Below are 26,880 nucleotides of genomic sequence, written 5' to 3'. Positions count from 1 at the left end.
TACATATACAATCATGCATTCGTGGCGAATACCTAAATTCAAACTAGGAAAATCCAAAGAAGAGAGCGGAAATAATGAAGACGACAATGAAAAATCATGGGGTAATAGTCTCTTTCATTTACATCTCGGAGAAAAGCATCATAATGGCAACCCAAAGAGCCACGATCATGAGCATGAGCATCACATAAGAAAGATCAATACAAATGAAACTTTGCCCAGTTCCTTAAGTTCTCCAAAATTACGTAATGATACATCATCCAAGAACTCATTGGGACCGGAAAGTGCCAATCCTGGGGATTTTGAAAGGAATGCTAGTCAATCGTCTACAGAAAAAAAAGCACCCGGTTCAGAATCCGGATTAATGACAGTGAAGATATATTCCGGTGAAAATTTTTCACTTCCGTTCCCAATCACTTCTAATGCTACTATTTTGGAAAAATTATTAAGCTCTGGTATTCTTGATTCATCGCCCAATGACGCCTCCGAAGTTGCAACAATAATGCAGGAATTGCCGCGATACAAGATAGCCGACCAAGGTTCAGCAGGAGAAGGCCTAATAGATAAAACTTATGCTACCAAGTTTGTGCCTTCAACCATTCTGTTACCTGGATCAGCGAATCCAAGTCCTTTGCTTTATTTTACGATTGAATTTGATAACTCCATTACTACTATCGGTCCTGATATGGGCATGATGGAGCAGCCTGTATTTAATAAAATATCAACATTTGATGTGACAAGAAAGTTACGATTCTTGAAGATCGATGTCTTCGTCAGGATACCATCATTACTTCTTCCTTCCAAGAACTGGCAACAGGAGATCGGCGAACAAGACGATACTTTAAGAGACATTTTCAAGAAGGTAAATACTAACCAAGATGTTCATTTGGATTCCTTCCATTTACCATTAAATCTAGAAATTGATTCTGCGGCTCAAATAAGACTATATAACCACCACTGGATTTCGTCAGAGAGAGGATACGGTAAATTGAACATTACTGTGGATTACACACCTTCTAAAAACAAGCCCCTTTCTATTGATGACTTTGATCTCTTGAAAGTTATCGGGAGAGGTTCATTCGGTAAAGTGATGCAAGTAAGAAAGAGAGATACTCAAAAGGTTTACGCTTTGAAGGCGTTGAGAAAAGCATACATCGTATCGAAATGTGAAGTGACGCACACTCTAGCGGAAAGAACAGTTTTAGCAAGAGTTGACTGCCCCTTCATTGTTCCTTTGAAGTTTTCGTTTCAATCTCCAGAAAAGTTGTACCTGGTACTAGCTTTCATAAATGGCGGTGAACTGTTCTACCATTTACAACATGAAGGACAATTTAGTCTAGCACGATCCCGGTTTTATATTTCAGAACTATTATGCGCCCTCGATTCGTTACATAGACTCGACGTCATTTATCGTGACTTGAAGCCGGAGAACATTCTACTGGACTATCAAGGCCATATTGCATTGTGCGATTTTGGACTTTGCAAGCTGAATATGAAAGATAATGACAAAACAGACACTTTCTGTGGTACTCCAGAATATCTAGCACCGGAAATCCTCTTGGGACAAGGCTATACCAAGACCGTAGACTGGTGGACATTGGGCATATTGCTATACGAGATGATGACAGGGTTACCGCCGTATTATGATGAAAATGTTCCTGTGATGTACAAGAAGATCTTGCAACAGCCATTATTGTTTCCTGACGGATTTGATCTTGCCGCTAAAGATCTGCTGATAGGTCTCTTAAGCAGGGATCCTAACAGAAGACTGGGCGTTAACGGTACGGACGAAATCCGCAATCACTTCTTTTTCAAAGACATCTCGTGGAAAAAGTTACTTTTGAAGGGTTATATTCCGCCGTACAAGCCACCCGTGAAGAGTGAAATAGACACGGCAAACTTCGACCAAGAATTCACCAGGGAAAAACCAATCGACAGTGTAGTAGATGAATATTTAAGTGCGAGTATTCAAAAGCAATTCGGCGGGTGGACATATATTGGTGACGAACAGTTAGGAGACTCCATTTCACAGGGTAAAAGCCTTCGTTAAAAACAATCCGGGCCAAGTCGAGCCGAGCCGAGCCGAGCCGAATCTTGCAGTCGTGACTGCAGAATTCGCTGTTTTTCAAATTAGGAACGCAGCCAATCTTTTGTCGTCGTCAGCTGGCGCAAGCAAGAGTATTGAGCAGCAGTAACAACCCGTGGAGGCCTCACTTCTCTTTTACTTACTCTATACACGACATGTAACCTTGCTTGGCCCTTTCTTATACAACATGATCAGAGCGGTCGCCGCAAACGGAAATAGGATCGAAAAGATCGAACCAGCCGCCGCCGGCTGAAGGACGAGCTCTTATACCCGCGGCATTCGAAGAGAGCTCGCGGGGCGCAAGTTGAGTTTATCGGAACTTTGCCAGACAACTGCTAGGGACCCTTGCATTGCCTGGATGGGAAAGTCCGCTTTTTGTTGCCGCCTTCTCCTATAGTCTCTGGCCGGGAGCCGCTTGCCTCTTCCGCGGGATGATCCTAGACTTCCTTGCCGCTGGCTCAGCCATGGGGGGGTCTTACCTGGTCCCGTGAGAAAGAAAAAGCTGACTTCATTCACCTCGCAGTGGGAAGGCGCGGAAATGAAATAAAGAAAAAGCTTAATGAGTAGGAATTTATATATGCATCTATGGCATATATACGCATATATGCTATGTATATAAATAGATACCCGTTGGTTAGAAAAGAAAAACTTAGGTAATACAGGATTTCTTCTTTGCTGTTACTTGGTTTTTATCGTACCAGTGAGCATAGTTAGTAGCGTGTAAGTTTAGCGTCCTTTCTTTTTTTTCCTCAATTTCGCTGTTAGGGGGACACATTTTTTTTTTTGCCCTTTCTGAAGCTTCGTAAGCGAGTTACATCACTATTTCTTCCTGAATACAATACGCGTTCGTACAAGTTTCAACTGGACCGTATAGAGAACAGAATTACAGTTCTCTTCGATCCATCAAAGAGAGTGGAAAAAGGACCAGGAAAACGAAGAGGAAGGATAATTAGAAAAAAACAGCAGGAATCAGTGTTGATTTCTTTGTATACGGCAAAGGCGTATAGTACAGGAAATAATAACTATGACAAATATGTCGCAAGCTAAAGCAAGTGTAAGCAAAGTGCAGACTGAGCTCAGCAACTCATCTAATACTACCGGATCTGAAGAAGAGAGTCGATCCCACAGAGAGAGCTTTGACGGCGGATCCAGTTCAAGTGAAAGCAGAAGTAAACTCAACGTTGAATATTCTGCAGATATTGAGCCATTGAAGTTCAGAATGACAAAATCTAACAACGCCAATGTCAAAAAGGGCAGTAATAGCGACAGCGGTAACGCCGCGGATTCCTTTATGAGACTTAAAGAGCATTTGCAAAGAGGAAATAGTCTTACTGCCAATCTCAGGGTCAATGAGTTTTACCCTTTCAATTCTATTGATACTGAACAATTTGAAAACTATCTGAGGGAACCAAAATACATTAAAATGTTGAAACGGCGGAAAAACTTAAAGCAGTTCCGAAGATTATTTTTGGCTCAAGAACTAACGGCATACGAAGGTGACACCATTTCTTTCGCCTCCAAGTCATCAGAACCCAATTCTAAGGCGATATGGAGTACAAAGTTTAGCCGTGATGGTAAATTCATGGCCACAGGTAGTAAAGATGGTAAAATAAGAATATGGAAAGTCATTGGTTCCCCGGTAGAAAGAGCCGAGTTGGACTCTAGTGCAGAATCTAGTAAAGAAGCACGCGCCAAGTCGATGCGCATCAAACAACAAGTTAATTCATTGGGCAATCCAAAGGAAAGACAATTTTTGGATGCTGCTACAGAAAAATATGAAGAGAAGGAAAAATTGTTGAATTTGTATGCCCCAGTTTTCCACCCAACGCCAATACGGCTTTACAATGAACACGTTCAGGATGTTCTCGATATAAATTGGTCTAAGAATAACTTCATTTTATCAGCGTCGATGGATAAAAGTGTCAAGCTCTGGCATCCAGATAGGAAAAATTCACTTAAGACATTTGTTCATCCTGATTTCGTGACTTGCGTGGAATTTCATCCCACAGATGATAGATTTTTCATTAGCGGTTGTCTAGACCATAAATGTAGGTTATGGTCCATCTTGGATGATGAAATTAGCTTCGAGTACGATTGCCAAGATTTGATCACATCCGTCACATTATCTCCCGAGGAAGGTAAATACACAATAATAGGAACTTTCAACGGATACGTCCATATTTTGATGACTAAAGGCCTTACGCCGGTCTCCTCATTTCACGTAGCTGACAGACAAACCCAAGAACAAAATGCACACGTCATGGTCACAGACACTGACTCAAAAATTCGTCATGGTCCTCGTGTAACGGGTTTGCAAGCGTTTAGATCTCAAATAGATAACTCGTTCCGTCTAGTAGTTACTTCAAATGATTCCAGGATAAGAATCTTCGATTTAGAACAAACGAAGCTTTTGGAAGTACTGAAGGGGTTCCACAGTGGTTCCTCTCAACACAAGGCACAACTTTCTATCTGGCATGGTCAACCAATCGTTGTAAATAGTAGTGATGACCACTGGGTTTACGGCTGGAGGTTAAAATCCTCAGAGAAAAAAAACGACCAAGATGAACCCAAAAGAAAACCAAAAGGATTGGCTCGATCTGGAAGCCTTAGAAGCATATTTAGCAAATCCATGAGTAGATCATCTAGTCAGAACGCTGAAGAAAAGCCACACCATCACTTGAAACTTAGTAATCTACTTCCCTTGCCACATCATAGCAATGACCATTATATCAAAAATACGGACTACATTTCTTTTCACGCTCATAATGCTCCAGTCACTTGTGTTAGTATTGCCCCGCCAGAAACTTCAAAGACTTTATCCCTATCCAATGATGTAATTTGCGAATTATCTTTAGAATTCTTTCAAACTTCGGACAGTTTCGATGTTCTGAGTCGAGGTAACGACGATGGCATCATGTCAGACGTAGAATCTTCTTTGAATTACAACTCTAAACCAAGCTCGGCTACTAATACATCTGCCGCTGGCGCTATTCTAGACGTGGTTGACGCGATTGGAACGATACTGATCAGCACCGATAACGTAGGCAATATTCGTGTGTTCAGGGCAGACATGCCATCTGTTATAAGAGGACGTGTGTTGCTCAAACTCCAAGAATACAACCGGGAGGTCCGGAGAAGATTCAATAGCTCTGATTCCTTATATTCATTAGGCCGAAGCTTCAATTCGAGAGGCAAATCAAATCTACCTGGCCAACCCACGACCGCAAATTACAATAGCACTGGCAAAAGTCATGCAACGGCGCGTGGATACTCCAATATATGCCCCAAAAGCAGCACATCGTTAAAAACCCTCGGCAGCAATGCGCAGCCGAAAACACCAAGAGAAAGCATGTCATCATTTTTTTCCAATGCACATGGGCCTACTACCCCAGCAAGCGCGATGAATTTGGCGATACGTTGCAACGTTTGCAATGGTTCAAGATTTGAAGCGTTTTCTAGTGCTAATGATCAGCAAGATAGAAACTACTATTGCGTAGATTGCGGTACTGTAGTTAACAATTTCAGATAGCGCTAACGACTAATTTTTTTTTACCTCCATCAATGACACTTCAGAATGCAAATTAATTTTTGTACAGACAGTAAAGTAATGCGATAAACTTATATAAAATTTAACCTAATAATTAATGAACGATTCCAATGAGCCTATCATTTGTTATCGATATACTGCCGCGAATCTCTTTTGAAAGGGTGAAAGGAGCTGGTGCCTTTTAAGGGTAACTGCACGCTTTAGTTAAACCTCGGCGGCTAAAACTGCACTTTTTTTGGGTACTTAAGGAAAGAACTTTAAAGGACTGGCAAGATAACGGTTTGGGTTGTTTTCGTCTCATCATTGGGTATTGAGAGCTTCGTATCCTTTGAGACACAAAACAATTTAATCTGTCATAATGAAAGTGCCCAGTATTATTCACATTCAGCTCATAGCTCTAAGAAGACTCGTCGTAGAAACCAGGGAGCAGTTCTGCTTTGCAGCAAAAAACATGTTTCAAAGAATATTCGGGTGGATTATGTCATTAAGTTTGTTCTCCTGGCTTTATGTAAACATTCAAAATCTTCTAATAGAGGTGTTAAGCGTAGGGCCGGTACCCGAGCATGTATCCTTTATCATGGATGGTAACCGAAGGTATGCCAAATCACGGAGGTTGCCCGTAAAAAAAGGTCATGAAGCAGGTGGGCTAACATTACTGACGTTGTTATATATATGTAAAAGACTCGGTGTAAAATGTGTTTCGGCGTATGCTTTTTCCATTGAAAATTTTAGTAGGCCAAAAGAGGAAGTTGACACCCTAATGAATTTGTTTACAGTAAAACTTGATGAATTTGCGAAAAGAGCCAATGATTATAAAGATCGGCTGTATGGATCCAAAATAAGGATAGTCGGCGATCGATCTTTGCTTTCTCCTGAAATGAGAGAAAGAATTGCCAATGTGGAAGATATTACAAAAGGTGGGGACGATTTTACCTTATACATATGTTTCCCATACACTTCTAGAAATGACATGTTACATTCAATTCGTGATTCCGTCCGAGACCAGTTGGAAGATAAATTGCATAGCAGGATTAATATAAAGAAATTCACTAATAAAATGTACATGGATTTCTACTCCAACAAATGTGAATTATTGATCAGAACTAGTGGGCATAGAAGATTGTCCGATTATATGCTATGGCAAGTGCATGAAAACTCCACCATTGAATTTAGTGATACGTTGTGGCCGAACTTTAGCTTTTTTGCCATGTATTTAATGATTCTCAAATGGTCCTTCTTTTGCACGATTCAAAGATATAATGAAAGAAACCATTCATTGTTTGAAAAGATGTATGAAGGTCTTCCCTCTATCCTTAAGAGAAAGAAAACACCAATGTCGCTATATCAATTTCCCAACCCACCCATTTCGGTGTCGATCACAGGCGAAGAATAAATGAAGGATGCCCAAAAAGGGAAAACTCGGGAGAAGACAAAAAATGAACGTTTGAGAAATAAGATTCTTTTATGCTATTATTATATTATGTTATTCTAAATCGGTATCTTTTGATTATTTATATCCGGCATATAAAATATCCCTGTGCCAAATTTGTAGCTAGTAAAATAAAAAAAATTGAGAACAAAGAAACGAAAAAATGAAAATCTGAGAACTCCGGTGTTGAATATTTTTTTAAATCGTTGGGCCTTAATCATCAAGTCCTTCCTGTCCATCCTACTCAGGTATGCTGTTATCATCTGTGTTAGTTATTTCATCAGGTACGGTAGTGGATATATTGGGAGTGAAAGTGCTTGTGGAATTTGATACGTCCGCCGCAGTAGTGGCAGTCGTGTTTAAGGAACTCGGTTCATTCGGAGTATTAACGCCTGTAGTAGTGTTCGTAGATCTCATATGACTTGAGCCAACTTCATGGCACCAATACCTATGATATCCCCACGCTTTTAATTGGCACTTTCTCGAACAATACTTCGTCCTTTTGCAACGGCGACATTTTGCAAATTGCCTCGGAAAGTCTTCCCATTTACCGCATGAGAAATTAGCACACTGGCGTACACCTAAGATTTCACTTTTTCGGCATGAATTCCTCATGATAACGGAACTCCAATAAATTATGTCATGTGTATTTTCTGTATTCACAGTATATTTTTCTACTAAAGGGAAGATGTTTACAATGTTTGGTGACCCTTTGTGGCTGCAAATACTATTTGGTAGTTCCTTTTTCATTTTCTCATAGTTCCAATTTCTTTCAAAATTCTCAGATAGCTTTTTTTTTAAAGTGATTCTTCCTTTCTCCTTATTATTAGCACCATTTCCGCTGGATTTCGGTACACGATAGCGCTCAAACAAATTGAGAACGGGACAGCGTTTATTGGACTTTTGCTCCTCTTCCTTTTGCCGACATCTATTTGAAATATTTTCCAACTCTTTGAAAAACGGATCCCTCTTACTAACATCCAGCTCCTTTTTTCTAGAAGAAGGAGTTTCCTGGCCCTTTGGTAGATAGGGGTATAATGAAGAAAATTTTACAGTAACATTTCTTTCTTGTTCTTCTATGTCATTGTCCTCAGAAATTCTCTGTTTAACCTTGGATGCCATACTTCTAAATGATAACGATTCAACCAACTCGACATTTTGTAGGGTTGACTTCATATATGTATATTTAGAGACAAAAGCTAATAATTGAAGTGACCAAATAACGTCGTCTTGTTTGGGGACAATTCTTCCCAGAAAGAATTCACGTGGCGTGGAGATTGTAGGTTTATTAACGTCAGGTTGAGAAAAAAAATCTTTGCATTCATCAAAATTTGTATTATCTGTATTGCTATTAGTGTCATTACCATCATCATTTCCTTTGCTGCGGCCGTCAAAACTGCTAGCGAGACCTGCGAAACGGACCCATATATCGCTGAAATCAGTCGGAATTGTCATGGATGGCGCCACTAATCGTTCGTTAAAAAAATTCTTATCATTTGATAATTTTAATTTATCCTGACCTGTGATGAACTCTATATATTGTTGATACGTTTCGTTTTCATCCTTCCTCAGAAATTTATACATTGTTTCTGTGGTAATTCCTTTTAAATCAAAGTTCATGGTTTGGTCTTTGATGAAATCATAATTTTTATGATATAATAAATAGTTATCCAATACTGTGACCAGCACAGATAAGACGCCAGACATCACTACTTTTTTTCGAATTTGTTCTGTTCCTCTGGTGCCTGTTAATACCAGGCACTGGAAAGTTAGAGTCCATTTCCATGCACATAGGGCTAGTCTTTTCTCCTTCCATAAAGTCTTAATGTTTTCGTGTTCATTGAAAGTTTCTAAGTCCCAATCCAATAGCTCAAACAAACTCAAATGGCAATTCCTCAATATTGAGACCAATCTTTCTAGGGCACCGTCACTGGCCACTGTTTCTCTGACTTTTGATGAATTCGATGTCAGATACGTTAAATAGTTCAGTGAATTTATTAGCGGGATGCTAGAGTTGATATCTAATGCCCTTCGGTCATAAACGGTGGAGGTTATCGTTACTATAGGTTTATTTGACGTCAATGATCGATGGTTGGAATCTCTCATCTCTTCAAGCCTGCGGTTTGTTCTTACTTAGGTACGCTATTTGTAACCCGTTAATATAACAAAAAATAAACAAAACCCCAGGAAACTGTCCTGAAATATGCGACTAATGAGAACCCTATCTCGATATTCTTCAAAGACTCTCAAGATATCTAACGAATGAGATGAAGTAAGCAAAGCAGAAAAAGAACAGCTATTGATTCTAAATAGGCCAATGGAAGGTTAAAAATGAAAACCAACAAATAAATCAGATGAAGGAGTAGAGCTGTCCTTATTGGTCTTCAATGAAAAGTAAGTTAGTTGCACTTGCAAAGCACTATGTTAGTGAAAATTTTCTCTTTTTACGTAGGAAAGGTTGGTTAATACCACCTGTTTGGTAAGCTGTTCCATGCCTTTTTCGTTTCCTATATCAATAATCCATTTCCTGAAATTTTGCCACTGCACACCCATACAACGCATAATTAAGTTTCTATGGTTTACTCTCTTGATATGGGATACTACTGTAGCTTCAATAAGAACGTAGTCCAATGAACCAGAACAGTAAGGTCAATTTCTATACTTACTGCAATCACAAATTTTTCTTGAGTGGTGAAAATACTATTTCACACGTATTTTTTTATTTCCTACCCCATACATCAAACTGTAGGTATGCCCTTTCTAAAAAGTGAATTGATTTGCTTCGATTGTGCAAGAAAGTAAAACTTCAATAGCCCTTATAGTTTTGGATTCATTGATTTTGAAATACAGAACGCGAATTATTCTTTTTCTGTTTTACGTTAGAATACATTTATACAGAACTTATAATCCGGGGTAGCTTTCGGCGGCTAAATTCCTGCGAAAAAGTGATAGAGTAAACTTGAAAGGACACCAGATGAGAATGCTGATGACTAAAATGAAGAAAGAGATACTCGACTAGGGGGGGAAATATCTTCCAAAAGAAATAGAGCGTAAAAAGGCTGCATCGTGAAAGCGCTCTGACTTGCGTATGGTCTAAGCCGAAGATAGGTAATCGTTTCACTGCTAACGCTCTGCATGTTCATACCATTCTATATACTTGAAAATACAAGAGTGGGCTACACAGAGGCCTGCATAGCTTTGTTCGTCCACAATTGAAGTTCATCTGCTGCCGCGGGAGCGTGCCCTCTTCCTACGATTTGAACCACTTTCAAACTTTCCAATCAAACAACACAAATACATATTACTAGGCAGACAATTTTCCAGCTGCTCCTTACTGTATACGTTGCTAATGATGATGGATCTTTACTTTAAATTTGCCTTCCTTTGAAATTAGTCCTAAGTTGGGTGTGGGTCACCGGAACGCACCTTTTTTATATCCCGAAGAAAAATACTGTCCCTTCATATGATAATGAAATGTTTGTTGACGTTCATTGACAGCCTTTCATTGAGGCTGGATGACCAAGACACGTTGAAAGCAGAACCATGCCCGTCAGAGAAACTGAGAGAGAAGTTGTTTTAACTCATCCTACCGATGATACTACCAGTGTCCATATTTTGAAGTATGGCGCTACAGTTTATTCTTGGAAATTGAAATCTGAAGAACAGTTGTGGTTGTCCACCGCTGCTAAACTGGATGGTAGCAAGCCTGTGAGAGGTGGGATTCCTCTGGTTTTTCCTGTGTTCGGGAAGAATGAGACCGATGAATATTTGAGTAAGTTGCCCCAACATGGCCTTGCAAGAAATTCCACTTGGGAATTCTTAGGCCAAACTAAGGAGAACCCACCAACGGCGCAATTTGGTTTGAAACCTGAAATTTCCAATCCGGAATTGACCAAGTTATGGCCAATGGATTTTCTTTTGATTTTAACCGTTGAGTTGGGCCCAGATTATTTGAAAACAGCCATAGAAGTGGAGAACACTTCTAGCTCCAAAGAATTGAAATTCAACTGGTTATTCCATACCTATTTCCGCATTGAAGACATCGAAGGCACGATGGTCTCCAATTTAGCTGGTATGAAAGTTTATGATCAACTGTTGAAAGAATCATATGTTGATAAGCACCCAGTCGTTACTTTCAATGAAGAAACTGATGTAATTTATCAAAACGTCAGTCCTGAGCGTGCCATCCAAATAGTTGACAAGGGCGTTCAAATTCATACCCTAAAAAGATACAACTTACCGGATACTGTCGTTTGGAATCCGTGGGTTGAGAAGTCTCGAGGAATGGCCGATTTCGAACCAAAAACTGGTTACCAGCAAATGATATGTATTGAACCTGGACATGTTCATGACTTCGTTACCTTAGCTCCTGGGAAGAAATGGGATGCTTACCAATTGCTTTGTAAGGAAGAATTAAAGTACCAGGCCATTCAATGAATCACATAAATATGCAAGGATGAGCTTTTGTGAAGCGCATCATTAGTTTTATACCTTAAATAAACTCACTATTTGATTATTAATTTCCTTTTTCAATCCTTTGATTCCGCTCGACAAACAGCCCTGAACTGAGAGCCTTCGTAATATTTAAAACCTTTGCTAAAATTTTACGTGCAGCAGGAACAAGTCGTTTTGAACAAAAGATGGCTAAGATCGCTCAAGCCATCTGCTATTCTAGGGACTAAAAGATACACACACTATTTTTGAAATAGTATTGATGTGAACAAAACTTTTGAAAAGTAGGATTGACAACAGCATAACAGCGCTAAAACTACAGTCCATATTTGATTCAAAAAAAGATCTCCGCGACGGGGAATTGAACCCCGATCTGGCACGCGACAAGCGCCCATTCTGACCATTAAACTATCACGGACGGTTTTCATGCTTGATTGCATACAGTTACCTTTTCAGAGTTTAAGGTATCAACTGGTAGAATCGTGTCTAACTCCACTGATTATGGTTTTAAGTGTTGGAACATGTTGATAATTAGTAGTTTTAATTAAGAATGAAAGCAGAAAACTTTTTTTAATGCTATAAAGTGCTGGAACAATAATCAACTATCCACCAATTACTAGTACAGCTGATCAATACATTCAATCATGTAACTAGAAGATTATCATATACGGTGTTAAGAAGATGACAAAAATTATCAGACCAGTGAAATAAGATCCAGAACAGTCATAGAATTTATTGGGAGCTGAAGTGCAAGATTGATAATGCAATAGGATCGACGAATGACGACACATAAAATGAAGGAAGAAATAAGAATAAGATTATGTAAAAGTGTCGATTCCCTTTCGTGGGTTCCGAAATCCATGAGGAGAACTTCTAGTATATTCTATATACATAATATCATTAACCTTACCAAAAATGGAATCCCAACAAATGTCACAATATTTTGCTGGACAATAGAAAGTTATGCAAAACACACGCCGATCGGACATGTTAAATATGTTCAATATAATAATAACCTAAGGAATTTACTATGAGTTTAATGTAAAGACTCATCATTTATATATGAATTACAAGCTGACGCTGAATTAATGCATCTTTGATTTCAGTTAAGCCCACCATCCGAACAGCTCGTTTAACATTCCTTCATTCTATTAAAGATACGAGGTCAGTATAACATATACGAGGTAGACTTTAGAGTACAATCAGAATATCTCAGAAAGTGATGATGATTACTTATGTGAATAATGATGAATCTACTTTTTCCAATAGAGCAAGTATATTTATCATTGTCTGCGCACGAAACTCTAGTAACCACCTGAAACGTTCAGATTGCATACTGGAGTATGTTATTCAGATGCACCATGATTCATTTGAATGTTCCGGAAAATAGCGAGAACAGGAGGACAAATAAGAGGTTTGTCATTTATTGGAACCACCATTTTTATCAAATGTTTTTTTTAAGCGTTTTTTATGCAAAAAGTACAGAGAGCAAATGCTCTTAAGGAAGATACTGAGTCTGAAAAGAGAGGATACAAAAGGTTCCGTTAATATCTCTCCGAAGCTTCCCATCTTATATCCCCTTGCATAATAAATCATTTCGCCTTCCACGTAAAGTATGAACTCTCTTCTAGAAGATAATGACATCAGTAACGATGTCAAATTGGACACGTTGAATGAAGGGCTTCATGATGAGGCTAGTCCATCTTTGTTGTCGGGAAACATTACACTTCCGAAGGATTGCTTTAGCTCATACGTGGCCTATTTGATTTACGAAATGGCACATTTCAAGTTAACTGCGTTTGTCATAGTTTTATCTGCAATTATACTTTCATTAATCCTCCTACTTTGGGACTCCATTGAAAGAAAACCTTTAAACATTGTTCTTATTGCAAACTTCATCGTTTTTGATACTTTTGGTATCATTGCTGCAGTGATCAAATTCGCTATGCCTATGACTGGTGACAATTTTCAAACAAAGCTTTTACTGGAAGTAATAGCTCGCAAACCATCCGTTGAAGGGGTAGAATGGAGAACCATCGCATACAATGTGAATGAATATTTGTTCAACAAGGGATTATGGAATACTCCCTACTATTTTTACTCTGAAGACAGTTGCTATGGTACTTTTAAGCGCTTTATGAAAGGAAAAAATCCCAATGCAATTCCCAAATATTCAGCTAGCAATTCTACGAACCCACAATCGGGTACGACAATAGGAAATGGTTCAAATGATGCGACTACATTTCACAGCTTTAGTTCCGACCCGATTTTGGAAGGGTACTTTGTTAAGGCAGCCGAAATTCAAAAAGAGGCTTTAAGGGAATATTGGGGAAAGCAGTATCCAGATACTGATATTCCTTAATGTAGACAATAGTGTCTTTTGATTATATGTATATAAAAACAATTGCAAAAGGTTACATTGGTTGATACTAAATAAAACGGGAGAAAAACTTGATTTTTAGTAGTTTACACAAATAAGTAATCAACTCTTAACTAGTTGCGCGTATACTTTACGACAATATGAAAAATTCTCATTTTTAGCATAATGGGTACTTCCGATGCATATTAATATATGACACCTTTAATGAGCTTTGAACTTCCTTCTGAGATTATCACTTTTCATCCCGATGCTGGAGAATAAAGAAGGGCCATCGAACAAAAAAATAGAGAAACACAGCTACGAGAGGGAAAAAAAAAAGGTCAGAGAAGAAATAGTCCACTAATAGCTCATAAGTAAGGTTTTGACGTTTTCATAACCTAAACATGAAGAAGTTCTATTTGCTGTCTCTTCCTAGTCGAAGGATATGCAGGATCAGTATGCCTACTGGTATAATCTTAGAACAAAGGCTTCCATCTCCCCAAAATCGCAACATGACAGGTTATTACTCAACGAAAAGTACAAATATAAAACCTGAAGAAAATATTACCACCAAAATCTCTCCTTCTACCCCTTTAGAAACGCCTTGGTACCTCAGGATTGTAAATGAACAAAAGGAATTAATGGAAAGTGGGAAAAAGGCAGGAAGTACGACCGACGAGACGGTTGAATTACCAGAAGCCTCCCCAAATTCGTTGAAACAGATAGCGTATTTCTTGATCGGTAAACTGGGTTTGACTGATTTTTCGGTTTTTGATTTACGGAACAATGACCCAAATTCTGTGTCAGCTGTTAATAAGTTGGGTGATTTCATGATTATATGCACTGCAAGATCTACCAAACATTGCCATAATAGTTTCTTAGAATTGAACAAGCTTTTGAAGCGGAAATTCTCTAGTGTTGCGTACGTTGAAGGAAACTTCAATGAGCGACAAGAAAGTAGAAGAAAAAAAAGGCTGGCAAGGAAATCCAATCTTAGTAAGTTGTCGGGTAGAAGTTCTGACGGCTCCCCAAGAGGTATAAATACTGAAGCGTGGTATATGATTGATTGCCATGTTGATGGAATATTTGTGAATATTTTGACGCAGAAAAGGCGTAATGAACTAAACTTGGAAGAGTTATATGCACCTGAGGACGAGAAGTTCAAATTTCGGAAATCAGAGCTGAACAATGGTTTTACTAATTCGAGGATAGATGACATCTCGGCCGACAATAATATTCTTCTAGGCTTGCGGAGACTAGCCCAACAAAGAAGAGGGTACTCCACTAATACTTCGAGCGAATTGAATTACTTACGACGATCCCTGCAGAAGCAGGATTTTGAAGAGGCTAGTAGGATAATTCATAATAATCCATTGAATGAAGAGCACAATATACACAGTCTACAGTTAATCAAGGATACTTTGGAAGGTATCATAGGGCAAGAAAAGGATGTAGATGTTGCTCAATGGAAATTTTTCTTTGACAAACATTCAGGTTTGCGAACTGTGAAGCAGTCGGCCATGTATTGGCCATTACGGCTAAAATTTGCCATACTTCTGAACAAAGCAAATTCACAGCTTTATTCTGACCGCGTATTTTTAAGAGACTACCTACTTCTGAAAAAATCATTAGGGCAGGAACTAACTAGAGAAGATCTCATTTCCCTTTTAAAAATTGTTTTGAAAACAGAGCACTCTAGTCATTCATATTTCAATCTTGTAAAGCGAAACAGAGTAGTGGTCAGAGCTTTGACCTTATTCAAAGGTCTTCAATCAGAGATTGACGGTTCGATTGTTTACGATGAACAAGTAATATCGCTTCTTTTAGATACCATGATAACGGATGAACGAGTGAAATTAAGATCTCTATACGAGGTAATAGATCATATTTGTCAAACTTTTGGAGATAAATTAACTTCAAGCATGGTTATCTCAATACTACAGAGCCTAGCTAAAATCAAGGACTGGATCAAGCTAGTTCAAGTTTGGGAAACTATAGCACCAGTAGCTGAGGAGAATCGGGATACAAGACCATGGAACGAATTCATAAATATTATTAATCAAAGTGGCGATAGTCACGTTATATCCAAAATCCTAAATGATGGTCATTTACTTTGGATAAAGCGACTCAATGTTGAATTGACACCGGAATTACGCAACTCTATTAGGGACTTATTGAGGACCGCTGGAATGGAGAATTCTTCATTAGAAGAGTTCTTAATCCATGAAGCAAATCATCAATAGTATCTCTTGTATATAATATGGTAAATCTTCTGGTGTTTGTCTTGTTTATATTTGAATAATACACCCTCCTGGCATTTAATAGGTTCGTTTTGCCGCAGAGTGAGAACCGATTATTATGTCAAAAAAGACACATTTTTTTCTTCTTTTCGAGGTGATACGGATAGCTATTGCAGAAAAGAAAGAACAAATAGCATTGGAAACCTCTCAATTTTGATTCAGGGTCAACCTATTGAGACATTGCTATGTATATAAATATAAGGGCGGCTAGAAGAACTACTTTCAGTACTACAACTTTTATACCAAGATATGAGTTCCCCAAGTACAACATGGCTCTTACCGATTTTAAGGGACATCAACTCAAAGCTCTTAAAAAATTTGAAAAGTTGATACCTCAAATGAACATGATAATAGAATTGCGTGATATAAGAGCCCCCTTATCTACAAGGAATGTGATTTTTGATCGGATCGCAAGAAAGGAACATGATATGGTGAAATTAGTGGTATACACTAGGAAGGATCTTATGCCAGGGAATAAGCCCTATATAGATAAATTGAAGCAGTGGCATGAAGAGTTAGGGGAAAAGTTTGTTTTACTGGATTGTCGGAGCAAAATCGAGGTGGAGAATTTGTTAAAGATATTAGAATGGCAAAATTACGAACTTGAAAAAAGCGGTGGGTACTTACCCATGGGATATCGAGCAATGATTACTGGCATGCCTAATGTTGGGAAATCTACTTTGATAAATAGTTTAAGGGCCATTTTCCACGAACGCGATCGAGAGCATATGGGAAGTGAGCGCAAGAAAGTGGCAAGAACTGGTGCAGAAGCTGGTGTTACAAGGAGCACAAGCGAAGTTATTAGAGTAGCTTCAAAAACCACCGAGTCAAAAAATGAAATTTATTTGATAGATACTCCAGGAATCGGCCTTCCTGGGCGAATTTCTGATCATAATAGGATGCTTGGACTAGCGTTATGTGGTGGCGTAAAAAATAATCTTATAGACCCGATATTCCAGGCAGATTATCTTCTATATTTAATGAATTTGCAAAACTTCTACAATAAGAAAAGAGAGCTTTATCCAGGAAATTATGCTTCTCCCACGAATGATATATATGAGGTTCTAAGAAGACTTCAAGCAAACAACAGCCAAAGCGAGAAATCAGTGGCTATTGAGTGGACTAATAAATGGAGACTACATGGAAGGGGCATCGTTTTTGACCCTGAGGTACTGTTGAATAATGACGAATTTTCCTATAAAAAGTATGTGGCTAACCAGTTGGAAATGTTAGGTGAGCTTTCATACGAGCGTTTATCCGGCAAATTGAGAGGAAACCCGAATCAAGTATTTTAGTAGATAATATTCAGCACGTATAAGCCTACGTAATTAATTAGACAATACAATACCTGCAAAAAAAACTCAAAGCTGAAATCACAAGAAAGAAAAATGATGGTGCAGGAAATAGTAATACGATTCGCCAAGAAAAAGTTACCAACCGATTTCAGAAAGCCTCACACCCTTATAATCATGATTAATGGATTCGATAGACACACCACCCATTAAATCTCCCAAGTCGCTGGATACTTCCAGTAACTTAGCAGGATTATCGAAATGTGTAGTAGCCTCTACCACGGCAGTGGCTAACTTTGCAGGGTTAGATGACTTGAAAATCCCTGAACCAACAAACACACCATCACAACCCAGCTGCATTAACAGTGCGGCATCTGCCGGTGTAGCCACACCACCTGCTGCAAAATTTACAACGGGCAGCTTCCCTCTTTCAAGAACATCTTTCAACAGAGATACTGGCACCCTCATTTCTTCGGCAACCTTTGCGATTTCGTCTTCCTCTTTCAACTGTTGGTATGTTTTTATCTGCTCGGTGATCCTCGTAATGTGCTTAACAGCTTCAGACACGTCTCCAGTACCAGCCTCACCCTTGGTACGGATCATAGCGGCACCTTCATTGATTCTTCTCAAAGCTTCACCCAAGTCCTTGGCACCACATACAAATGGGACTTTGAATTTGTTCTTTTCAATGTGATGTGTCCAATCGGCAGGAGTCAAGACTTCGCTTTCGTCGATATAATCAACTTCCAAAGCCTCAATAATTTGAGCTTCGACAAAATGACCTATTCTTACTTTCGCCATGACCGGAATGGACACGGAGTTCATAATATCCTTAATCATCTTAGGGTCAGACATACGGCAAACCTTCCCTGACTTACGCATATCCGCTGGAATGCATTCTAATGCCATCACGGCACATGCGCCTGCCTTTTCAGCTAATTTAGCCTGTTCTGGAGTGACAACATCCATGATGACACCGCCTTTTAACATTTGGGCGAGCCCACTCTTGATCTTAAAGTCTTCTCCAGTCATTATAATAATCGATGAAATCTCTACGTTGTTTTACGTATACTTTCCAGTTTTTTCCAGAGACTCTAATCACACCATCATGCCATGGCTCCCAGCCTCTTCATATTTATATCTTCATATTCACACTGTAGAAGGCACATATCCAAAATTACAGACGTAACCGTGAGGCATAGGGCGGTGTCGGAGTCATCCAGAGATGGCGACGCCACGTACCAAAATAGTGAAAAAGCCCGCTTTTCTGCTCTTACCCTCGTCGGCTGAGTCACTTAATACATCGTCACCTTTTCTCACTAGCGTCATAAGTTTTAGCTGAGTCATTTAACTCCATTTGCTAGCAACAATTGGTCATTAATATGCCGAGTGTTTTGTTCTTCTTTCCAAATATCACGTCCATGAAATCTAGCTTTATCCTTACCTATTTGTCTCACTGCGGAGAAGACAAAAAGTATGCGCAGTACTAAAACCAAAGGTTTGGAAAAAAAGATGAAAGTAATTGGTGTGCTGGCGTTACAGGGTGCCTTTCTGGAGCATGCCAGCCACCTGGAAAAGTGTTTGGCCACTAAAAACTACGAGGTAGAAATAACAATCGAAATTGTAAAAACACCTGAGGACCTAGCCAAGTGTGATGCCCTTATTATTCCCGGTGGGGAGTCCACGTCAATGTCTCTCATCGCTCAAAGGACAGGCTTATACCCTTATTTGTACGAGTTTGTTCACAACTCAAACAAGGTAGTTTGGGGCACTTGTGCAGGTTTGATCTTTCTAAGCGCGCAGCTAGAGAACGAAAATGCCCTGGTGAAGACATTGGGTGTGCTGAAAGTTGACGTGAGAAGAAATGCATTCGGAAGGCAAGCTCAATCTTTTACGAAAGAGTGCGACTTCTCCAAATTCATACCTGGTTGCGATAATTTTCGTGCGACTTTTATTCGAGCACCCGTAGTGGAGAAGATTCTGGATCCTATCGCGGTTAAAAGTTTGTACGAATTGTCAATGAATGGAAAGAACGTGGTTGTAGCTGCACAGCAAAACCATAACATCCTTGTAACTTCTTTTCACCCAGAGCTGGCTGACAATGATATAAGATTCCATGATTGGTTTATTAGGCAATTTGTTTGTAAATGAGAAGTACACTTTTTCTATTTTCTTATATCACTAAAATGTCTGAGATTTTTTCACATTGGAAAATCTCTATTCGTTTACTGTCGAATAATGCTCTAGGTACAATAATATTGTTGTTACAAACTTCGGATACATTCTGTAACTTGATATGGTTCAAAGTTCCAAAGGAGTGCCAAACTAGGGCTTGACATCGAAAGTATGTCATTTGATTAATTTCACTTTTATCAAGCTCGTTTATTTTCATCCGTCCAAGGTTGAAAATCTTTGTAAACCTAGTATTATTGTCCTTTGTATACAACGATTCAAAATAGTCTTTCTCCAATTTTAGTTCCTTCAATATACTTTCCTTGATGTTCCACCACTTGATTTTGTTCACGCGCTTCATTGTCAAAGATTTAAAGTTCTTGGGAAATACAACATTATTCAAATCGACATAAGCTATTCTACTTAATACGAGCGTTTGCAGGTTGTCCCATCTCGTCAAATCAGCCAATCCTGTCCGGGAAATCTGATCCATTCGTGACAGTTGTATTTCAATGATTCTGCGTTTCACTATGTAACTAATCGTTTTACCTGGGTTTTCTCTGAACCCATGAAAATTTATTAACAGCTCATATAATTTCTCCCCTCGTACAGTAAGCTTTCGCAAGCCTTTCATTGGCTCCATACTTTTGATTGTCCTGATAACGGACATATTTGTTAACTGATTTCGCTTTCCTGTCACGCGGTCATTATCTGAGTACGAGCTTTTGGAAGCTGGCCTTTTCTTGTTTGTCGTCGTGGATTTAGATTTTATTTTTTCGTCAGAATCAGCCTCACAATCATCAGCGTCTTCTTCTCCTCCTACTTCTTCATCTTGTCCAAATTGTAATTCTCTGACCGTTGCAAACAAATCTTTTTGTTCTAATATCAATAAGCACTTATCAACTAGCTGTGAGGTTGAATTATCAATATTCAATTGAATGTTGCTTACATCGGTCGAAGCAAATTCATCATAGGCAGCACAGTCTATCACCCATTTTTTATATTCTTTGAAAGAATACCAGACTTCCAGCATACTGTCCTTATTAAAATAGGCGAGCCGGAGCTCATTGTCGAGATACGTCCATTCTAATGCACCAATAAGTAACCCATCATAAAGATGATTTACTTTCAAACAGTCCAAAACTAGGGAATCATAGCGTAACCAAAACGCATATTCAAGCCATTTTTCAATGAGTTGTGGCGAGTATTCGAAAATGTTTAAATACGAAGAAAAAACAGGGTACATGTACTTCAGCAGTTTCTTAGATCTCTTGGACCTTTTATAACCAGGCTTTTCTGGAAGCTCGACATTATTGGATGTGTATAATATATCTATTGGACATGGATGCGCTCCGCAGAAGTCTCCATCTAGGTGAAAATAGACCTCCTTTCTGATATCAATCGGTAGGTTTAAAAATCTAACTGGATTAAAAGGCGGCATTGAGACACAAGTATTTCTTTTGGAAGCTCATGATAACATTTTTATTTGAGAATATCTCATTGCTCAGTGTTCTTTTTTTAACGATTTCGAAGACGATCGCGAAAACATAATAGAATATACGGCGTTCCAAGTTTACAACTTCTCTACCACCAAAAAAAGAGCTATTTGTATTTTGAATACACTGAAGAAGGGTTATATATATAAGTATATATGCCTGAATATCTATGAAATAGAAGAGAAAAATTATATATATATATGCGAATAATTCCCTTAACTCGTTAAAAGTTGAAGCATACCTTCAATTCTTTGAGCTTCTTTAGATTTGTGAATCTCATGCCTGACTTTATTTTTTAGATCTATCAGCAGCTCTTGAAGAACAGGAGAGCTCTCCAACATGTTCCCATACAACTCTAAAACCACTGCAACCCAATCTGCTACGATAGATGCTGACCTTACATCTTCGATACCTTTTAAGCACCAATTCAGTAATGGTTCTAATGATGATTCGTCCCTACCATATAATGCTACACGAATTTTCCCGCGCTTACGTAGCTCTTGAAGAACAGTGAGTGTGAGCTCTCTGGCCATACCTGGTACAAAAGCGCTGTCTAACGCTTCACTCCACTTGAACTGGTTTATGTTCCTTTCGAATGCACGCATACGACGTTGGGATCTTACCTTATCGTTGTGAATTATGTGTTCTTGGTCACCCTGGTATTCTGAACCACGCATCATTCTTTGAAAGTTATTACTTTTCGAATTTGTATTTGAGGTGATCAGGGCATTTTCTTTATTCGATGCCCGCCTTTCCTTTTTTTTAGTTCTGATGGCTAGTAGACCGGATGATAAACCAGCTACTAAATGTCTATTCCCTTGGGCCGTACTGGGAGAGACGGCACAACTTAATACGGGACCTGAAAATTTCCAGCCAAACTTAACTTGAAAATTGTCTAGTGGATCAAAGACCTTGACATGACCATCCAATGAAGAAGCAATCAATGCAGATTGCATTGGGGAATCAAAGTTTTCGACATAGTCCAAACATGTAACTGCCTTGTTGAAATTACCACGTTCGTATAATTTTTTATTACTGGTCAAGTCCCATACTTTAAAGTTATTGCCACCGCAGGAAACAATCTGGGTAGGAGATACCGCGGTAATATTCTCGATAGGCTGGTCATGATTCAAAGAATAAATTGGAGTAGATCCACTGGATCTTGTGTCGTATAATCTAATTAAACCATCGTATGAACCTGTAGCAACCATATGTGGAGCGGCCGGAATGAACGATAATGTACGTACGTAATCAGTGGCTCCGGTAAGCTCTAGCTGCGGTTCGTATGCGTGAGATATATCCCATAGTCTAGTCACTCTATCATCACTTGCTGTAGCTAAAACTTTGTTATCTTGTGTGTGAAACTTCGTGACATGAGCAGGATGCGTAGATGCATTTATAGATAAAAGAATTGTTCTCGGATTATAACTATCATATACGGACACTAAACCGGTAGCGTCACCGGCACATAGCAACTTACCGTCACTCCTAAAGGATGCAGAATAAACAACATCTTTAAACCTCGAGAAGGTCTTGATCACTTGTCTGGTTCTTGAGGAAAATATCTGAACTCTGGTAGAAGAGGTCACTGCAAAATCATGGGGGTGTTGCGGATTAAAGGATATGTGAGTGACACTATTATGTTCCTTCACCAATTGCGCAGAAGTGTATTGGCGCCAGTAACGTTGCTCCGGAGTAGTCTGTTGAGGCAGTAACGGAGCCTTCGAAGTGATTATTCTGGGCCTGGAGGTGGACATATTATATATTTTACCGTGATTCTGCCTTAGTCTAACAGAAAAGCTCTTTTATGAGGCTTCAATAAGTGATGAGCATCAGTTTTCTTCCTAAAGCCTAAAAGTTTTTCATATTTTTCAGTTATGCCAAAAATTTTCAAAAAATAATGGTCACCAAGTACGAAATCTGATTAAGACGATTCAAAGCACGATATAATATTCACAGTGAAGGTGAATGAGCACGGCTGAAATGCCCCTCAGTATTCGTTGAAGTTCCTCATTTATCATCAGAATTCAAGATTTACGCGTCTCTCTAGATATGTTATCGATTAATTCTCAGTACAACAACAGATTAGTTTTCAATATTATGAATTGTATGCAATGTACGGATGTATTCATCTTGTGAGCGAGAGCTTTCTATTAATAATTGTGACAGATCTTTCATTAATGATTATCAATTACCTGCAGGCGAAAACTATTACTACTTGTTCAAGCTTCCTTTGAAATTTGGAAACTAGTTTTTAGGATAGCTAAAAGAACAACAAAGACCTAATGCCGTCTATCTCCTTCAAGGAAATTATACCACCACAGCCTTCGACACAGCGTAACTTTACCACACACTTGTCGTATGACCCTGCAACGAATGCAATTGCTTATCCATGTGGCAAGTCTGCCTTTGTGCGTTGTTTGGACGACGAAGTTAAGGAGACGCCTGCAGTAGTGCAGTTTACTGGCCACGGCTCTTCAGTGGTCACAACAGTGAAATTCTCTCCCATTCAGGGTTCTCAGTATATATGTTCTGGTGATGAATCTGGAAAAGTGATTGTTTGGGGTTGGAATTTTGATAAAGAAAATAACCACGTTGAAGTGAATGTCAAGTCCGAATTCCAGGTTCTAGCTGGTCCAATTAGCGATATCTCTTGGGATTTTGAAGGTCGGAGACTCTGTGTTGTCGGAGAAGGCCGTGATAACTTCGGTGTTTTTATATCCTGGGACTCTGGTAATTCCCTTGGTGAAATTTCAGGTCACTCACAGCGCATTAACGCCTGTCATTTGAAGCAATCGAGACCTATGAGGTCTATGACAGTTGGAGACGATGGATCCGTTGTCTTCTACCAAGGACCTCCATTCAAGTTTGCTGCTAGTGACAGGGTGCACCACAAACAAGGCTCCTTTGTCAGAGATGTCGAATTCTCACCGGGAAGCGGTGAATTTGTTGTTACGGTAGGATCTGACAGAAAGATTTCTTGTTTTGATGGTAAAACAGGTAAATTTGTGAAATATATAGAAGATGATCAAGAACCAGTTCAAGGCGGCATATTTGCATTGTCGTGGCTTGATCCCCAAAAATTTGCTACTGTAGGTGCTGACGCCGCCATTAGGGTGTGGGATGTAACAACCTCTAAATGTGTTCAGAAATGGACATTAGACAAGGAGCAGCTGGCCAATCAACAGGTTGGTGTTGTGGCAACAGGAAACGGAAAAATTATTTCTCTTTCATTGGATGGAACACTGAATTTCTATGAACTTGGAAATGATAAGGTTTCAAAAACCATTAGTGGTCATAACAAGGGTATCACTGCCTTGGCAGTTAATCCACTAATCAGTGGTTCGTACGATGGAAGAATTGTGGAATGGTCCAGCGCATCTATGCACAAAGATCATTCCAATTTGATTGTGTCACTAGACAATAATAAATCACAAGAATACTCGAGTATTTCTTGGGATGATACTTTGAAAGTAAACGGTGTTACTAGGCACGAATTTAAATCACAGCCAAAGGTTGCCAGCGTAAATAATGATGGTTTCGCTGCAGTGATTACAAATGACGATGAATTGTTGATAATACAATCTTTTACTGGTGAGGTGATCAAAAATATAAAATTGAAGTCACCAGGTTCCGCTGTTAGCTTGTCCCAAAATTTTGTTGCAGTTGGCCTGGAAGAAACTAATGTCGTTCAGGTATTCAAATTATCAGATATGGAAGTCAGTTTCGAATTAAAAACACCCCTTCGTGCAAAGCCCTCCTACATATCAATTTCACCATCAGAGATATACATTGCAGCTGGGGATGTCATGGGTAAGATATTGCTGTACGATTTGGAAGCAAGAGATGTCAAAACTTCTAGATGGGCTTTTCATACTAGTAAAATCAACGCCATTTCATGGAAGCCTGCTGATAATGGCGCAAATGCAGATGAAAGTGAAGAAGATTTAGTTGCCACTGGTTCCCTGGATACTAATATTTTTATTTACTCCGTCAAGAGGCCCATGAAGATTATCAAGACGTTGAATGCCCACAAGGACGGTGTCAACAATCTCTTGTGGGAAACCCCGTCTAGTTTGATCAGTGCAGGTGCGGACGCTTGTATCAAGAAATGGAAAGTTGATCTCGAATAAGATCAGGATATAATGCAAACGATTACATAACATCACAAAATAGATATAAAAATGTTCTCACATCATTTTAGGACGTTAGTCATATAAGCTTGTGTCTATTACCCGAATGTTTTTTATTTCGCCTTATTCAAGAAAAGTCTATTTAGGATATCACATATTTCAGTGGGTGGAAATAGCGAAAACTAAACAAGAGAAAAAGGCAAAAGATAGGCTTGAGAGTTCAGAAATAAGTAAAACAGAGCTTAGCTTATTTCCATTGAAAAGTACATCTAACAGCTAGAAATGTCGGATTCGGAGACTGATTTAGCTTATGAAGTTGAAGATGAGAAGCGGTCAAGATCTACCAGTAACAGACCCAACTATGCAATTGACACGGAGGATTTAGATATCGATGAAAATGACGAGAATGAAGACGATGATTACAGAGAAGAAGAAATCAACGAGGGACCGCATGAAGAAGAGGTTAGTGATGAGGAGGAGCATATAAATAGAAGTGGGAGGAATAAAAGAAAGCGCACGGACGAAGAAGAGGATCTACCAGAAGAGAAAGGTGTTTCTAGGCCGGGAGTCCGCTCCAGGTCTAAAAGACCGGTGTTCTCTGGTATTGATGATTCTGATGAGAGTTTGAACTCTTTGCCGGTAGTCAATGAGGAATATGTCTTACCCGATGATTCTGAAGGTGAAACTAAGATAACTGCGGATGGTGATCTGTTAGGAGGCAGGGAATTTTTGGTGCGTACATTCACGTTGACTGAAAAAGGCAGTCGTAAGTTCATGTTAGCCACAGAACCAGCTAGGTTAGTAGGGTTTAGAGATTCATACCTATTTTTTCAAACCCATCCTAATCTCTACAAATTTATTTTGAATCAAACTCAAAAGAACGACCTAATAGATCGTGGTGTTTTGCCATATTCATATAGAAATAGACAAATTGCTCTCGTCACTGCTAGGGGTGTGTTTAAGGAATTTGGCGCCAAAATTATTCGCGGCGGTAAGCATATAACCGATGACTATTATGCTTCTGAATTAAGAACTAAGGGAAATGTGATTGAAGGCAAACTTGCTGGAGACCCTGTTGACAAATCTGCTAGAGCTTTGGAGAATACATTGTATCCAGTTTCGGAAAATGGTATAAACCCAGCAAAGAATCAAGTGGAATTTTTTGAGCACAGACCTCATGGACATATGAGTAATTCCAATATCATTGCATCGGGCAGTAAATTGAGCTCAACGAATTGGCTATATCAACATTCCGCAGCCTGTAGCAGATTCAACAGTGATCTATTTTATGATAGAGTGAAAGTGCTCCTTGTAGACCGACAAGGCCTGAGAGATGCATACACGAACACACTACACATACCACAATCCACACAGTCAACTGCCGTTTTAGGATGGAAAGGATCAAAGAACGATAATCCTGGCGACACAAGCATTACGTATGAAACTGTTATACACGATAGTGATTTAAATAGACCGAAGACGGGACTGTGGGAAATCCAGAAACAGATTTATGAAGACGTTGTTGAAGAAGATGTCCTGAAGGCTATCACTGAGCAACAAGACTTTGAAAAGTCCGATAAATAAATAGTAGTATACTTATTGTAACAATAAAGCAAA

General features: G+C 39.1%; 14 protein-coding genes and 1 non-coding gene across 15 annotated transcripts; 10 read left to right on the top strand and 5 right to left on the bottom strand.

The window, feature by feature from the left end:
- Nucleotides 1-13: 13 nt before the first annotated feature.
- YPK2 (putative protein kinase YPK2) lies at nt 14-2,047 on the top strand (the record flags this gene model as incomplete). Its single annotated transcript, XM_056230338.1, has 1 exon — nt 14-2,047. One exon carries the CDS (start codon nt 14-16, stop codon nt 2,045-2,047), a length of 2,034 nt encoding a protein of 677 aa, XP_056084266.1.
- Nucleotides 2,048-3,107: 1,060 nt separating this feature from the next.
- On the top strand, nt 3,108-5,612 carry LAF1 (Laf1p; the record flags this gene model as incomplete). The annotated part of the gene is made up of 1 exon (XM_056230336.1): nt 3,108-5,612. One exon carries the CDS (start codon nt 3,108-3,110, stop codon nt 5,610-5,612), a length of 2,505 nt encoding a protein of 834 aa, XP_056084265.1.
- Nucleotides 5,613-5,988: 376 nt separating this feature from the next.
- Nucleotides 5,989-7,023, top strand: SRT1 (ditrans,polycis-polyprenyl diphosphate synthase; the record flags this gene model as incomplete). The annotated part of the gene is made up of 1 exon (XM_056230335.1): nt 5,989-7,023. The coding sequence occupies one exon, from the start codon at nt 5,989-5,991 to the stop codon at nt 7,021-7,023; it is 1,035 nt and encodes a 344-aa protein (XP_056084264.1).
- Nucleotides 7,024-7,299: 276 nt separating this feature from the next.
- On the bottom strand, nt 7,300-9,165 carry MUB1 (MYND-type zinc finger protein MUB1; the record flags this gene model as incomplete). The annotated part of the gene is made up of 1 exon (XM_056230334.1): nt 7,300-9,165. One exon carries the CDS (start codon nt 9,163-9,165, stop codon nt 7,300-7,302), a length of 1,866 nt encoding a protein of 621 aa, XP_056084263.1.
- Nucleotides 9,166-10,602: 1,437 nt separating this feature from the next.
- SKDI13G2300 (glucose-6-phosphate 1-epimerase) lies at nt 10,603-11,496 on the top strand (the record flags this gene model as incomplete). Its single annotated transcript, XM_056230333.1, has 1 exon — nt 10,603-11,496. The coding sequence occupies one exon, from the start codon at nt 10,603-10,605 to the stop codon at nt 11,494-11,496; it is 894 nt and encodes a 297-aa protein (XP_056084262.1).
- A 361-nt stretch (nt 11,497-11,857) lies between these two features.
- Skdi_13.trna13D lies at nt 11,858-11,929 on the bottom strand. The gene has a single exon. It is a non-coding gene; the product is annotated as a tRNA-Asp (tRNA).
- A 1,197-nt stretch (nt 11,930-13,126) lies between these two features.
- Nucleotides 13,127-13,873, top strand: SKDI13G2290 (DUP/COS family protein; the record flags this gene model as incomplete). Its single annotated transcript, XM_056230332.1, has 1 exon — nt 13,127-13,873. The coding sequence occupies one exon, from the start codon at nt 13,127-13,129 to the stop codon at nt 13,871-13,873; it is 747 nt and encodes a 248-aa protein (XP_056084261.1).
- A 401-nt stretch (nt 13,874-14,274) lies between these two features.
- On the top strand, nt 14,275-16,113 carry ATP25 (Atp25p; the record flags this gene model as incomplete). The annotated part of the gene is made up of 1 exon (XM_056230331.1): nt 14,275-16,113. The coding sequence occupies one exon, from the start codon at nt 14,275-14,277 to the stop codon at nt 16,111-16,113; it is 1,839 nt and encodes a 612-aa protein (XP_056084260.1).
- A 242-nt stretch (nt 16,114-16,355) lies between these two features.
- On the top strand, nt 16,356-17,465 carry MTG1 (putative GTPase MTG1; the record flags this gene model as incomplete). The annotated part of the gene is made up of 1 exon (XM_056230330.1): nt 16,356-17,465. The coding sequence occupies one exon, from the start codon at nt 16,356-16,358 to the stop codon at nt 17,463-17,465; it is 1,110 nt and encodes a 369-aa protein (XP_056084259.1).
- Nucleotides 17,466-17,600: 135 nt separating this feature from the next.
- On the bottom strand, nt 17,601-18,494 carry SNZ1 (pyridoxine biosynthesis protein SNZ1; the record flags this gene model as incomplete). The annotated part of the gene is made up of 1 exon (XM_056230329.1): nt 17,601-18,494. The coding sequence occupies one exon, from the start codon at nt 18,492-18,494 to the stop codon at nt 17,601-17,603; it is 894 nt and encodes a 297-aa protein (XP_056084258.1).
- Nucleotides 18,495-18,938: 444 nt separating this feature from the next.
- SNO1 (putative pyridoxal 5'-phosphate synthase) lies at nt 18,939-19,613 on the top strand (the record flags this gene model as incomplete). The annotated part of the gene is made up of 1 exon (XM_056230328.1): nt 18,939-19,613. One exon carries the CDS (start codon nt 18,939-18,941, stop codon nt 19,611-19,613), a length of 675 nt encoding a protein of 224 aa, XP_056084257.1.
- Nucleotides 19,614-19,635: 22 nt separating this feature from the next.
- Nucleotides 19,636-21,075, bottom strand: CTF13 (Ctf13p; the record flags this gene model as incomplete). The annotated part of the gene is made up of 1 exon (XM_056230327.1): nt 19,636-21,075. One exon carries the CDS (start codon nt 21,073-21,075, stop codon nt 19,636-19,638), a length of 1,440 nt encoding a protein of 479 aa, XP_056084256.1.
- Nucleotides 21,076-21,345: 270 nt separating this feature from the next.
- UTP15 (snoRNA-binding rRNA-processing protein UTP15) lies at nt 21,346-22,887 on the bottom strand (the record flags this gene model as incomplete). The annotated part of the gene is made up of 1 exon (XM_056230325.1): nt 21,346-22,887. The coding sequence occupies one exon, from the start codon at nt 22,885-22,887 to the stop codon at nt 21,346-21,348; it is 1,542 nt and encodes a 513-aa protein (XP_056084255.1).
- A 528-nt stretch (nt 22,888-23,415) lies between these two features.
- On the top strand, nt 23,416-25,263 carry AIP1 (Aip1p; the record flags this gene model as incomplete). Its single annotated transcript, XM_056230324.1, has 1 exon — nt 23,416-25,263. One exon carries the CDS (start codon nt 23,416-23,418, stop codon nt 25,261-25,263), a length of 1,848 nt encoding a protein of 615 aa, XP_056084254.1.
- A 282-nt stretch (nt 25,264-25,545) lies between these two features.
- Nucleotides 25,546-26,847, top strand: NPL6 (Npl6p; the record flags this gene model as incomplete). The annotated part of the gene is made up of 1 exon (XM_056230323.1): nt 25,546-26,847. One exon carries the CDS (start codon nt 25,546-25,548, stop codon nt 26,845-26,847), a length of 1,302 nt encoding a protein of 433 aa, XP_056084253.1.
- Nucleotides 26,848-26,880: the final 33 nt, after the last annotated feature.

The sequence above is a fragment of the Saccharomyces kudriavzevii genome, assembly GCF_947243775.1.
Source record: "Saccharomyces kudriavzevii IFO 1802 strain IFO1802 genome assembly, chromosome: 13".
Lineage (NCBI taxonomy): Eukaryota > Fungi > Ascomycota > Saccharomycetes > Saccharomycetales > Saccharomycetaceae > Saccharomyces > Saccharomyces kudriavzevii.
This window is presented reverse-complemented; position numbering and strand designations above follow the sequence as displayed.